A 15,373-nucleotide genomic window follows, 5' to 3' on the forward strand; every position below is an offset into this window, starting at 1 on the left:
CTTTTTCTGCACATGTGAATTAATGATTTGCTCTCATCAGGCCAATATTGACTCACTGACGGGGAATGTTAGATCAACCAGCTATTAAAGGTCAGAACCGTTATGAACCCACAATTGTCAAGTACATATAAAATAACACTGCAGATCTAGTTCTGCCAAAGTGGTGTTTAAATGTACATATTTTTATTTTTTTTCTTTATTGGAACGAACCGCAGGACTGTAAAACAGTCTGGACTTAATTCCTTCGATTGATTGAATTAATCAGACAACAAACTGCAGTAAACAATACTCTAAAAATATTCAATAAATATGAATCTGGTCTGATCTCCATGATCTCCCACATACACTAATGTGTAATGTTGTACTGTTGAAATTGATAAATGCCACACAGAAAAACTGCAGCCATGTGCATTTTCAATCATTGTCATCAAAACTTTATCCATAAAGTTTTTTGCCTATTACTTGAAATTTTGCCGGCAGTCAGCAAGGCTTTATCATTACAACTTTTCCTTAAGACTTGACATCTAGTTGGATAGATATATTTGGAAAATTAAGAATTATGAAATATGAAATACATGTTCAAGACATAGATGATGGTTGAATGCTTTTCCTAGGAATATGCCTGTAACCTTAGGTGGGTGCAACCACAGTCATCGAACAGTAGAGGGCAGCGGAGGCCCAAAAGCAAACTTCACGTTTGCAAATCGTGGTTAGATTTACTTGTCACTTGTGTGTCAGATAGGTTCACCCATCAAGTGTCAAATAAATGAGAGAAACGAATTGAAGTACAGAAGGGCTCTCCAAAAGTTTGGAAACTCTGGAAACCCTGAATTATTTTACCATGATTGTTGATAAGTACAACCAGATATCAGGTACAACCAGTACAGGAAGATTTTAAGTACAACCAGTGCAAAACAATTGTTAGCCTCAACATATTTAAACAATTTGTCACATTACCCATCAGTAAAAGCAAAATTCCACTGGCAGAAGCCATCAGTAAATGTTAAGCTCTTATATGCATTTAGCTTTTGGTCATGTGTGCATAGAGATACACTTATCAGGAAACTGTTGAGGAAAGATAGCCAAGGAACATTCATCATCAAGTGTGACGGCACGTCTATCTGCCAGACCAGAATGACTACCATCAGTATTAGAAAAGCAGCCCAGGTCCTAGTGAACGTGATGAGGGCCTGATCCAGGATGTGTAGCCTTGAGTGATCACAGTTTTGAGATTTTTGCACAGGGTGCCTGTTGGCTTCCTCCGTAGGCTTGTCTTTACTGACCATCATCCTAGCGTACAGCCTGATGCAAGCCACAGTCATCAGCAGGGCAAAGGAAATCTGGGAGCTTGTCCAGTTTCTCTGAGTCAGGCAGTGATCCAAAAGCAGGTGAGGAGAATCCTCCACCACTGGGTGGCAGCCAGACCCTAAAAACACATAGAGCAGTGCAACTACCCACAGCAAGACAGCACAGGCTGCATAATTCAGCTTCAGATTCCGGCAAGTTTGCTTAGATCCAACCGGGAAAGATCCATAATGGTCGAGCCCAGCCGCAAACAGCACAGGCCACTGCAGCGTGCTGTAGACGAATCCTGCTATCTGCACCAGCAAACATATGTGCTGGGTCGTGAACCGCACGCCAAAGAGGCTGAAGTCCTGCAGCCTGTAAATGGTCAGCTCCACGACAGTGAAGAGAGTGTCCACCAACGTCAAAGAGGCACAGAAGGTCCCCATGAAGCTACTGGTGAGACCCAGGTGGGATTGGTGGACCAGCAACACCAGGGACCAGTTCAGCAACGTGTTGATTCCCTGGACCAGCAGCAGGAACGGGATCGAGAGGTCCATGGCTAAGCGGCTGGTGGCCAGGACAGCCCACTGTGCACACCCTGATTGATGCACTTAAAAGGCAAAGAGTAAAGCCCCACCTCTCAGGGCCCTGCAGGGTTGGGCATTGACAAAGACAAAAATGAGGAAACTTAGTGTTCTCATTGAACTCATTGAACTTATGTTTTTTTTTTTTTTTTTTACTATTATTGCCAGGGAAAGCAAGCAAATAACATTTGCTCATGACACCTCTCTATCTGGCTTGCTAAGGGATTCAAAACTTGTCAAAATTTTCTATTTAGAAACACGTGTGAGTTTGAAAACTGACATGTTTTTCACACTTAGTCATATCCAGTTATGGCCCAACACTGTTAACTTTTTGGTGTGAGAGCACACACACAGTTCTTACGCCATTTTTTTTTAACAAGATAGTCAAACTGCTTTGTTAGTGCTGTACCAGTGTTTCTTAACTGGTGAGACCCAAAAGTGGGTCCCGGAACCGTTCTGGGTGGGCCAATAGAATATACAATTTAATTAGATTGGCCAACGATCGGCCCATAGCAGTCATTGGCCCATTGGTTCTTTTTCAAACTGACACTGGATTGATCAAATAACAGCTCTTCTCAGGCCCCATCCCATTTTGACTCAGAGCCAAGATTCTATGAGCGCATCTTTACTAGCGTAAGAAGTCCGCCTATATATTGAAGTTGCGGCGGGCAGAGGCCGGTGGTGCCAAAATAACACCAATGTGGAAGCTTCAACAGTCTCCAATATTGCAAGCCTATGCCAGCAACAGACTGAACAGGCTGAAGGAGATGAAGGAGAGCTGGAAATGAATAAATAAAGAAAAACAAGGTAAGGCTAACAAACACCACTCTATACAATAATAGAAAAATATTTCCAGGCAGCATTAGTCTTTAACAGGATAATCATTAGCTTTTATCATTACTAGCTGCTTGAGTGGTTGTGGTTATCCATACCTTGTTTTTTCAATGCCCATTTATTCACTTTCAGCAATAGTGTTTAACGCTATGTGGCTGCTCTGAAAGCTTTGGTCGGTGAAGTCATTTAATGTTCAAAATCCTTTAAAAAAAAGTGGGGGAGATTCACAAAGAGTGGACTGCAGCTGGAGTCAGTGCTTCAAGAACCATCACGTACAGACGTATGCAAGACATGGGTTTCAGCTGTCGCATTCCTTGTGTCAAGCCACTCTTGAACAAAAGACAGCGTCAGAAGCGTCTCCCCTGGGCTAAAGACAAAAAGGACTGGACTGCTGCTGAGTGGTCCAACGTTATGTTCCCTGATGAAAGTAAATTTTGCATTTCCTTTGGAAATCAAGGTCCCAGAGTCTGGAGGAAGAGAGGAGAGGCACAGAATCCACGTTGCTTGAAGCTGTATAGTTTCCACAGTCAGTGATGGTTTGGGGTGCCATGTCATCTGCTGGTGTTGGTCCACTGTGTTTTCTGAGGTCCAGGGTCAACGCAGCCATCTACCAGGAAGTTTTAGAGCACTTCATACTTACTGCTGCTGACCAACTTTATGGAAATGCAAATTTCATTTTCCAACAGGACTTGGCACCTGCACACAGTGCCAAAGCTACCAGTAACTGGTTTAAGGACCATGGTATCCCTCTTCTTAATTGGTCAGCAAACTCGCCTGACCGTAACCCCATCGAAAATCCAAAAATAATTCTGTGGAAATGCATGGATTCCAGTTGCTGCTACTGGAATTTAGCTCTTAACACATACAGTAACTGTTTGGTGCTGCTATCAATTTAGCATTGTATAGTTTACATTTATTGAATAATCTGAAATTAAACTTTGAATTCCAACAGATCAATCGCCGTCGCATTGCCATCCTCGTGTGTAGACCTTTAAGCTCTTTATGTGTGTGTATATGTGTGTGTGTGCATGCGTGTGTGCGCCTGTGTGTGCGTGCATGTGCGTGCCTGCATGTGTGTGCTAGAGTGTGGCTACCCGACCTGAGCCCGACGGGTCGGGTCGGGTTCGGACAAATATTTAGAAAGTCGGGTTCGGTTCGGGTTTGGACATATGGGGGCGATATGCATTGGAAGCTTTACATTTAAAATTGCTTATTATGTTGGGTAACCAACAGGTCTGCTTTACATGATGCATTTTGAGAATAAAGTAAAATGTAAAAAAGACCTAAATGTAAGAAAGACAGCTTTCTTCCTGTGTGCAAGATTTGTTTATGTAGCCGTGACAACGCATGTGCATTTCAGGCGGCATGTCTTGGGTGACGTTAAAAAAAAAGTTGTTAGCCTATCAGAAGATTTTAAGATTATTTGCGTTGCATAGCCCAGTGGTTTTCAAAGTGGGGGCCGTGAGGGGGTGCCAGGGGGGCCTCAGCAAGTTGGAAGGAAAAATAAAAGCAACAAATAAATACATTTGAAAAATGTAAAATATACCTATTACTATGAGGGTTGTTATACAATGCCATTATAATAATGTGAGGCATATCTTAACATTATATACAAATACAATACAATACAAATACAATTTTTACACACTGTATGCTCCATCACGAAGTACTTGTGGCTAAAATAATTATTAGGATTAGTGTAATGTATTTTTGTATATTTTAATTTAATAACACATCAAGGGGGTCCTTGGCCAGAACCTAGTGGTATTTGGGGGGCCTTGTCGTGGAAAAGTTTGGGAACCCCTGGCATAGCCTACTGTGGTAAAGACATAGGCTACCGGTAGGCTATAAGGTCGTCTCGTTCAACTGGATGAGGATTTCCTCGAGTTGCCCCAATTAATGTCGATGCTGCATATGGATCAGTGACAGAGGCACTGTAGTCTCAAATACTGTTGCAGTTCATTTCAAGACTTTTCGTCAATGGTAAGACTAGAAATCTATTTCAATAGGCTATGCTTGCTTGGGTCTCTTGTGTATTAATGTGCGCTGTGTGTGACCTGCGTGCGTGCACGCCCATCTGATTCTGTAGACAATTCCATTTGTTGTTTGTTCCGTTTAATGGGCTAAAAAGACAGGCTATCCACAAACGTGAACGTTTAATCACTAGCATGGGAATAACTGAGGCATCATCTGCGTCGTGCTCGGGTCGGGTTCGGACATAAAAATGAAAATGCCTGTCGGGTTTGGACGCAACTCTGTCGGACGCTTGCCGGGTTCGGACAGAAATTTGCGGCCCGCACCGCACTCTAGTGTGTGCGTGTGTTTATGTGTGTGTGTGTGAGTGGGTGTGTGTGTGCATGCCTGTGTGCATGTGTGTGTGCTTGCAGAAATGTAGTAAGTTCATTTCAATATAATCCTCTTCCGGCAACCCTACACTCAACTCCACCATCTACAGGCCAATTGGTGTACTGTCACTAAATGTACACATAAATTAATTTAAAGGTGCTCTAATCGTATCGTCGTCGTGCTCTAATCGTATCTTATTTTATTTTATGGGCTAGGTTTGCCCAGGTTATTTTTGTTGCCGTTTTTGGAGCCTGGGCTGTCCACAGAGATCGCATTTTTTTACAGTGTATTCAGGACACAGACAGCTAGCGGTTGGTTAGGTGATGTTTGCAGTAAGTGACATAAAATGTTTTAGCCTAAAAAACATGTGGCATCGCTTAGAGCACCTTTAATGAATTTGAATTTCCCCTTGGGGATCAATAAAGTATCTATCTATCTATCTATCTATCTATCTAATGTATGCCCCCCCAAATAACGGAATTCCAGGAAACTTGGCATGGATTTAGAGGGTGTCATAATGATCATACACTTCAAATTTTGTGCAGTTTTGTACATATGACATGTCTTGCTCAGAGTTTTAGATAAACAACTAGGCTAGTCTATTTGCTGCTGAGACAGAAAAAAGCCAGATTCAAAAGTGTGATTCTGCAGCTGCTTGTGATGTCCATTTCAGAGTTGTTTGGTTTAAGTAGAAGTGTCTTTGAATTGAAATGATTCTTGTATTGCACCAGATAGAAAATGAGTAGGCCAGTAGGCTACATTCATTCAATACGGAGCGCTGGAGGCGTCATTGCAAGATTTGTTTTTGTTCGTGTATCGTGAGAATGTGCACTCATTTGACCAAATTGTGCACTCGTTTTACTAAGTTATGATCTCATTTTACTAGATTGTGCACTAATTTTAGTAAATAGTGAACTCATGTTGCTCCGTTCATTTGACAGAATTTTGTAAATGGGCCCATAGTTTTATAAAATGATGCACTATTTAGTAAAATAGTGCATAATTTTATAAAATTGTGGCCCGTACAACCTAGCAACCCATCATCTGCCCAGATTCCTGGCCTTTACAGCCTAGCGACCCACCACTTGCCTTGTGACAACTCCTAACCCCCCTGGACAATTCCATTTCCTACACTGGACTATTTGACACTAAATAGGACTCATGCATTATCATACCGAATGTGTAACCATCCCACCTCTTGTAACATACTCAGGTGGCTTTAAACACCATGTTCTATTCTCTACATCTGAATAACTTATGCATTTATCATGTATAAGATGAGCCTTTAATGTCTCTAACATAGAGAAATTTGTCTTGGGCATCGAGATAGTGTGGTTACACAAATTACATTGACATGGAAGCATACATTAACACAGAAGGTGAGCTAACACCAATAACACAGAGACATAAAAACATAGATATAGGCTAACCTCACATCCACACACACACGCACAGTCACAATACAGACCTTACTGTTCTGTAACTGACCCTAGGCTTCTACCTATATGTATCTCCAATTCTATGGAGTTTTTCCTCACCCCTGTTACCCATGGGCCTCTTTTCTTTTCTCTGTAAAGCGCCATGAGACATGTGTAATGTTTTGGCGCTCTATAAGTGAAATTAAATTGAAATTGAAATTAAAACAAGCGCACATTTTCTTGATGTACATCTTGCAACACACACACACACAGCCTATCAATACCCCCCCCCCCCCCCCACTAACTGAAGTGTAGGCAGGTGTACTGAGGTGTACCCCTCAATTGTTCCAAAAAATAAACTGAAGCCATTTGATCCTCAACTCAGCTTCTACCTATATGTATCTCCAATTCTATGGAGTTTTTCCTCACCCCTGTTACCCATGGGCCTCTTTTCTTTTCTCTGTAAAGCGCCATGAGACATGTGTAATGTTTTGGCGCTCTATAAGTGAAATTAAATTGAAATTGAAATTAAAACAAGCGCACATTTTCTTGATGTACATCTTGCAACACACACACACACAGCCTATCAATACCCCCCCCCCCCCCCACTAACTGAAGTGTAGGCAGGTGTACTGAGGTGTACCCCTCAATTGTTCCAAAAAATAAACTGAAGCCATTTGATCCTCAACTCTGGGTTCTTGGGCAACATGTGCATTGTTGAAGTTCTATTCGTGCATAGCGCACAAGCCCGTTGGCGTTCAGCCATCCTTGCATACGAAAACTGTCACTGAGCTAGACGAATTCTGTGTGTGCGATGTCAACTGGTCATGAATACGAGCTTTCACGTCAGACTGACCAGCTTTTGTAATTGGCCTGATTTCTCAGCTTATTTCTTTTCAGTGGCTAGAGCTGACAGAGGTAGCAGTTCATTTTCACATTCACAACATAACACAAACACATATGGACCTAACATATTTAAAAAAAAATAAAAAATACAAGTAAAAACGGTTTTGTGTGGCAGGGAACCTTTATGAATTCTTCATGGAAACGTATGGGGACAGTTTGAATGCCAAGCTTGGTGGTTGTCTACACATTTTCCAATTGTGAGTGCCCAGACTCTCTTCACGAAGTGAGTGTGTCTGGTTAAAGGAATATGCCACCCCTAGGTGAAATTGGGTCACTCCCCGCAGTCCCTAGAGTTGGAGGAGTGAGCCAAAGCATTTTATAGCCGACCCAGCCATTGTCCTAATCTAGAAACGGCCCGGTTAGCTTTATCTTAGCGTAGTCGCTGTAATCCGGCGATATCAGCTAGCATGTCGTTGCAAAAATGATTTCTCGTAACCTGTACATTCACATCGAGTACTTCTGGAAAGGTAATGAACTAAAGTTATGTGCCTCCTAGAGGCAAGCCATTTAATAATCTTTGCTGCAACAGTTGCAGAGTTATTCCACAGAAAGGTGGTTTCCTTTGACCACCTCGAAGCATGTGCATGCCTTTGCAACAGGTTGTGTAAGTTCCGCTTTGAACAAAGGCAGACAGCCTGGCACTTGTGCCAATGAAGGCCCTTAACTTCACTAATATTGTGCTACCTTAACTCTAGTTGTTCCTTATCAGGCTTGCACTTATTCCCATACCTACCATTGTGCACACTGACACCACATCAGAAGGGGCCACAGAGAAAAAGAGATAGAGGCTGAGTAGGAAAAGCTATATGTAGCAGTGAGACCCTTCTATGCCTATTCAAGGTTCTGCCCTGTATGCTAGTTCATATGCACCAGTTCCACAGGAGAACATCTGCTGTGAAAAACTTGAAGGTGAAGATATAGATAGATAGATAGATAGATACTTTATTGATCCCCAGGGGAAATTCAAGGTCTCAGCAGCAGCATACATACAACACAAACACATTCTTTAACAGCAGAAAGAGTAATTAAAGTATATAATATAAAAACACAACTAAGCAGTAAGGACAGTAGAAGATAAAGAATATGCTAAATATACTAAAATACAAATTATACTAACACTTAATACAATATATAAAAATATACTAAAATACAAATTACAAAAATACAAATTATACTAACACTTAATCTAAATCAATTCTAAAAACAGTATCCACATAGTGGTGATTAAAAAATCAGAGGCGCTTGCAATGACTGAGGCAGGGACTGAGCCTGTGATTCTCTGTGCATAGTAAGGTATGGTAAGGTGCTCTAAGGTGCTCTGTGTGAATGAGTGTCATGGTGGTAGTGCAATGGTGATGGTGGTCATGGTGATAGTGCAAATGAGTAAGTCAACAGTGCAACAATGCAGAAATAAAGTAAAGTCTATATATTTAACTATTTAAGAAAATGTATAAGTGTGACCACAGTTCGGCTGTGGCATGGGGGGGGGGTATGCATATGTGCTGATGTGCTAATATAGCACGCAAACAGTGAGGCATAAAGACAGTGGTACAAGTGGCTACTGGACAGACAGTACCAAACATGGAGGGGGTGAAGAGGCTATGCAGAGTAGTGGGCAGTCAGTACTCAAACATGAAGAGGGTGGAGAGGCAGACAGACTAAGCAGAGAAGTCTATCTCTCCTTTTCCCTTAAGTGAGGCATTGAACAGTTCAATGGCCCTGGGGACAAATTACTTTCTCAGTCTGTCAGTTGTGCAAGGCAGTGAGCGAAGTCTCCAGCTGATCAGGCTCTTCTGCTTAACAACAGTGCTGTGGAGTGGGTGACACTCATTGTCCAAGATGTTGATCAGTTTGTTCAGGGTCCTTTTGTCAGATAGTGAAGTGATGCTCTCCAGTTCAGCTCCAACTACAGAGCCAGCTTTCCTTACCAGCCTGTCAATTCGCCCCACATCCTTCTTCCTTGTGCTTCCTCCCCAGCATACTACTGCATAGAAGAGGATGCTGGCAACAACAGACTGGTAGAACATCCTGAGGAGCTTACTGCACACATTGAAGGACCGCAGCCTCCTCAGGAAGTACAGCCTGCTCTGCCTTTCTTGTAGAGTGCGTCAGTGTTGGCTGACCAGTCCAGTTTATTGTCCAGGTGGAGACCCAGATACTTGTAGGTGCAAACCACCTCCACATTGACCCCATCAATGTGGACTGGTAGCAGAGTGGGCTTAGACCTGCGGAAATCCACCACCATCTCCTTGGCCTTTGAAGTGTTAAGTTGAAGATGATTGAGTTTGCACCATTGCACAAAGTCCTCCACCAGGCTCCTGTACTCCTCCTCCTGCCCGTTCCTGATACACCCCACAATTGCAGTATCATCAGAAAACTTCTGCATGTGGCATGACTCGGTGTTGTAGCAGAAGTCAGATGTGTACAGGGTGAACAGGACTGGAGAGAGCACAGTTCCCTGTGGCGCTCCGGTGCTGCAGATCACAGTGTCAGAGAGACAGTTCTTCAGTCTGACGAACTGTGGGCACTCGGTCAGGTAATCTGTAATCCAGGTTACCAGGTGAGCGTCCACACCCATCTGCAAGAGCTTGTCTCCCAATCTGAGGGGCTGGATGGTGTTAAAAGCACTTGAGAAATCAAAGAACATGATTCTCACAGCACATTTCCCCTTGTCCAGGTGGGAATGTGTCCTGTGTAGAAGATAAGTGATGGCATCGTCCACGCCCACTTTCTCCTGGTAAGCAAACTGGTCTAACGGGTCTAGTGCATGGCGTACCTGGGGTCTGAGCATGCCTAAGACCAATCGCTCCATTGTCTTCATCACATGTGATGTAAGAGCGACAGGTCTGTAGTCATTAAGCTCACTAGGGTGTGGCTTCTTAGGGACAGGGGTGAGACATGATGTCTTCCACAGTGTTGGAACTTGTCCAAGGCGTAGGCTCAAATTGAAGATGTGCTTCAGTGGCTCCCCCAGTTCAGCAGCACAGGCCTTGAGTAGCCTTGGGCACAGTCTGTCAGGCCCAGCTGCTTTATTGCTGCGCAATTTCTTAAGTCGGACTGTCACTTGATCTTTTGTAATGGTGAGGGGTGTAAGGGGAGGGGAGGGGGAGGGGTGCATCTGGGATCTGTGTGTCTGATGGCTGTTGACTGAGGTCGTTGTCACCTCATTGTTCATGATCGCCATGTGGGGGAGGGGTGCAAAATCCAGTGATGGTGGGGGTACGATAGCCTGTGATGATGGAGGTGAGTGTTGCGCTGGTATTGAGGGGGTGTGAGGGTGAGGGCTGGTGGACAGACCACCGCCATTGGAGCTGGAGCAGGGCAGTCAAACCTGTTGTAGAAGTGGTTCAACTGGTTCACCCTGTCCAGGTCCCCCCTCCACAGAGCTGCTGTTCTTCTTCAGGCCAGTGATAACCTTCATGCAGTCCCATGTCTCCTTCAAGTTGTTTTCCTGCAGCTTCTGTTCCACCTTCTTTCTGTAATCCTCCTTAGCTTCCTTCAGCTTGAATTTGAGTTCCCCTTGCACGCGCCTCAGCTCTGCCATGTCCCCCTCTCTGAATGCCATCTTTTTCCTGTTGAGAAGGGTCTTGACATTGCTGGTTATCCAAGGCTTGTTGTTGGGAAAGCAGCGTACAGTTCTGGTGGGAACAACAATGTCCATGCAGAAGTTCAGTTGGTCAGTTGTGCACTGTGTGACCTCCTCCAAGTCCTCTCCATTCTGTAACACACTCCAGTCAGTACACTCGAAGCAGTCTCTCAGAGCCTCATCCACTTCGGGTGTCCACTTCCTGAAGGTGCGTGTGGGAACTGGTAGCCTCTGTACTTTGGGCTTGTACATTGGCTGGAGATGAATGAGGTTGTGGTCTGACTTTCCCAGTGGGGGGAGGGGGTTTGCACTGTATGCATCCCTCACGTTTGCATACATGAGGTCTATTGTCCTGTTTTTCCTTGTAGGGCAGTCAACATACTGGTAAAAATTTGTGAGTGTGGAATCCAGTGTTATGTGATTGAAGTCACCAGAGATCACAAAAAAGGCGTCAGTGTGTTGAGTTTGAAGCCTTGCGATTGTGGAGTGGATGACGTCACACGCTGTATCCGGAAGAGCTCGAGGTGGAACGTAAACACAGACAGCAATTGCGTGCGAGAATTGGAGCTGGAGCAGGGCAGTCAAACCTGTTGTAGAAGTGGTTCAACTGGTTCGCCCTGTCCAGGTCCCCCTCCACAGAGCTGCTGTTCTTCTTCAGGCCAGTGATAACCTTCATGCAGTCCCATGTCTCCTTCAAGTTGTTTTCCTGCAGCTTCTGTTCCACCTTCTTTCTGTAATCCTCCTTAGCTTCCTTCAGCTTGAATTTGAGTTCCCCTTGCACGCGCCTCAGCTCTGCCATGTCCCCCTCTCTGAATGCCATCTTTTTCCTGTTGAGAAGGGTCTTGACATTGCTGGTTATCCAAGGCTTGTTGTTGGGAAAGCAGCGTACAGTTCTGGTGGGAACAACAATGTCCATGCAGAAGTTCAGTTGGTCAGTTGTGCACTGTGTGACCTCCTCCAAGTCCTCTCCATTCTGTAACACACTCCAGTCAGTACACTCGAAGCAGTCTCTCAGAGCCTCATCCACTTCGGGTGTCCACTTCCTGAAGGTGCGTGTGGGAACTGGTAGCCTCTGTACTTTGGGCTTGTACATTGGCTGGAGATGAATGAGGTTGTGGTCTGACTTTCCCAGTGGGGGGAGGGGGTTTGCACTGTATGCATCCCTCACGTTTGCATACATGAGGTCTATTGTCCTGTTTTTCCTTGTAGGGCAGTCAACATACTGGTAAAAATTTGTGAGTGTGGAATCCAGTGTTATGTGATTGAAGTCACCAGAGATCACAAAAAAGGCGTCAGTGTGTTGAGTTTGAAGCCTTGCGATTGTGGAGTGGATGACGTCACACGCTGTATCCGGAAGAGCTCGAGGTGGAACGTAAACACAGACAGCAATTGCGTGCGAGAACTCCCTCGGCATATAGTACGGACGGAGACTAACCGCTAATAACTCCACATCCTTACAGCATACAGTCTCCTTTACTGTTACATGTCCGGGATTGCACCATCTATTGTTAATGTATAGCACCAGTCCGCCTCCCTTCTTTTTGCCAGAAAGTTTACAGTCTCTGTCCAAACGAGCTACACTGAAGCCAGGCAGCTCAACGTTAGAAGTGGGGATATGGCTTGTTAGCCACGTCTCCGTAAAGCATAACAAACTACATTCCCTGTACAACTTCTGGTTTCTTACCAGGGCATCCAGTTCGTCAGTCTTATTAGCCAGTGAGTTCACGTTTCCCATCACAATCGATGGAATTGATATATTGTACGGAGAGTCTCAAACGGCTGGGTTTTGTCATGTTGGTGTTCATATTTAGATGTACTTGCATAGCCAGAACTACAGCCTTTGCATTTTCATAAGAAAATATGAGAGTTAACTGTTATATTGACAACATGACAAAACATTTTTATCTTGTCCAGTGACAGAAACTTGTCATTCTGATGGCACTGCCATGTTGAGACTGAGCATTTTGAACAAGTTACATGCTTTTGCAGGTAATCCACTGTGTGGTGCAGTTTGTAGGCTACAAATTGTTGAATCTGCGAGGTCAGTGTAATCAGGACAAAATGGAGAGCTGGGGATGTTGATGACTGTCATGCCCATGGTTAACACACCTGTTGGAAGTGAAGAAGTCTTACCATGTTATTGTTTTTATATTATTGATTGAATGGACATTATGTAGGCTAAGTGATAATGGACGACACGGTGGTCTGTTTACAGAAGTTAAAGGTCAAGTATGTAGGAAATGATGGAAAATTAACTGTAACCATTCCAAAAATGATCACCATATGTTGTCAGAGAGTAAGGAAACACAATGAATTGAAGTATTGGCTTAATTGACATTACTCTAACCCGTAAAACCCCGTAAAACCCATGAAAAAAATGAGTTACGGAATCTCTTGGAATTTCCGTTTATGTCTTGAACGATTAATTCTAGAATAGCGTATTAATAATGGGCTAACGCCTCCTATTTGTGTTGCCAAATTAGCAAAGGCCAACTGTCAACAGCTGTCAGTTATAGTCATGAACGCCTACAAGAGGCAGGCAAATTTCCAAAATTAAAACAATAAACAAATTAAGTGGACATCGGAGGAGCTTCCTGAGATGGTGACGTCTTCGTCAAATGAAGAATATCAAGTCTGACGCAAAGCTGCCCATATTTCTCCACGACAGGTAGCCTAGGCTAAACTTCATCTGCATCGCTAACTTCAGCTAAATATGTTACGTTGGTTAGAGAGGTATTTTTTGTTTTCACTGTTTCCGTAATGTGTAGCTGGGTCATGGTTGGAGAAACGTTAAAGCAGCTGCAGGTCAACTAACGTTAACTAAGTCTTCATTACATCTGGCAACCCAAAAGAGGCTTGCGTCTGGTAGTCTTGAGAACGTTCACCAGTGTTTTGATTTTGGCCTACAGAACGTTCGGTAACAATCCTACAAATCGCACCTTTAATGCACGGTCGAGGTTGTAAAACAGCCCCGACGCGAAGCGCTTATTCCACTGTTGCCACTTGTGCTGTGTTCATTTCCTGTTACAATTTAAACGTTTTAATCGCTAAAACTTGTCTTGTTTGTAGAACTACTTTCTTCCAACACATATCAACTAATTTCTTAACTTGCAGGACAAACTGCCGTTACTAGTTCTAAATGGATGGTTGCTACGGCCAAAGGCCAGTCGTTAGTTCTATCTCTCCCGTTGTCAAGGCGTATCCCAAGATTCTGATGAACTTTAGCTTGGAAACATCGCTATTTTACTTAGCCTGCTGTCATCCATCTAGCTAAAAGCCACCTCCGTCATATGCTACAATGTTGCCATGTTCTGAACGTCTGCACTTTACAGCTCAGATGCAACGTGAAAGTTCATTTAAACTTCACAACGAGTTCGGCGAATTAATATACAATTAATATACCAGTGTGATACGGCCCACAAAATGGATCTTCTTCATAGGTGTGCAAATAACATACGGTTAACGGTCGTTCTAAATTACGTAGGACAATGGGAAATTCAACCAAGCAGTGGAATAATGTTTAGGCTATTATTGCTTTTTTCCCTCATTTTCATTGTTTATTTCGTATCCATAACCATAAAATTAGTCTCCTTAATTCCAAATGGAGACACCGTTGACCGAGTAGATCCGAATGTAGTTATAAGAGCAGGTAAAAAATTGAGGCTGTCTTGTGAAAGAATAGTTCTTTATTCTGGATGTAACAACAGAGTAGCTCTGTTGTACGCACAGCCAGGGCTGGACTGGCCATCTGGCATACCGGGCATTTACCGGTGGGCCGGCGTAGCCTACCTTTTGGGTCGATCGAATTAAATTATTACTTGTTATCGTTATTTTAAAACATGGGCACCAATCGGCCCAAATCAAGGACCGTCAGCGGCCCATTGGTTCAATTTCTGTACTGACACTGGACTGGCCCAATAACAACTCTTATCACGCTCCACCTCTCCTACACTGGCTCAGAGCCAAAACTCAGTGGCCTTTTTTTTAAAATACATTGGCTAGGACCACCATGTCATTGGCTATCATAATATTGAAATTATTTGACTAAGGGTTCCCCTGCTAAAGATGGGTGAAAATATAATATTTCAAGTCATCTTCATGCAAAAGGCAACTGAACGATTTACATAAAACCCTGAGACATCAATATGAAATGAGCTCATGGAGAGTGGTAAATTTCCATTGAAAAGGCCTGTGTACCACTCTGCAGTAGAAGCTTGTTGTCCTGTTCCTCTACGCGTATGCATTCACATGCACGCCAAAAAGTATCTAAGGCCACTAGACAGTTAGAAACCAACACGTAAACATGCAAAAGAGGAAAACATTACCAACGTTAGATAAGTACCTGAAAGAACACCATTGTTTAGAACTGATGACAGGGAAGTAAGGAAGGTAAGTATGGAAACTAGGAGGCT

At 43.6% G+C, this 15,373-nt stretch overlaps 1 protein-coding gene across 1 annotated transcript; it reads right to left on the minus strand.

The window, feature by feature from the left end:
* Positions 1–780: 780 nt before the first annotated feature.
* Positions 781–1,861, minus strand: gpr160 (G protein-coupled receptor 160). Its single transcript, XM_042090971.1, has one exon. It carries the CDS (start codon positions 1,842–1,844, stop codon positions 954–956), a length of 891 nt encoding a protein of 296 aa, XP_041946905.1. The 5' UTR covers positions 1,845–1,861; the 3' UTR covers positions 781–953.
* Between the last annotated feature and the right edge of the window lie 13,512 nt (positions 1,862–15,373).

The sequence above is a fragment of the Alosa sapidissima genome, chromosome 1 (genome assembly GCF_018492685.1).
Source record: "Alosa sapidissima isolate fAloSap1 chromosome 1, fAloSap1.pri, whole genome shotgun sequence".
NCBI classification, from domain to species: Eukaryota; Metazoa; Chordata; class Actinopteri; order Clupeiformes; family Clupeidae; genus Alosa; species Alosa sapidissima.

Excerpts from the sequence above, each read along its gene's own strand:
- gpr160 (XM_042090971.1), bottom strand. The coding sequence starts at position 1,844 with ATGGACCTCTCGATCCCGTTCCTGCTGCTGGTCCAGGGAATCAACACG.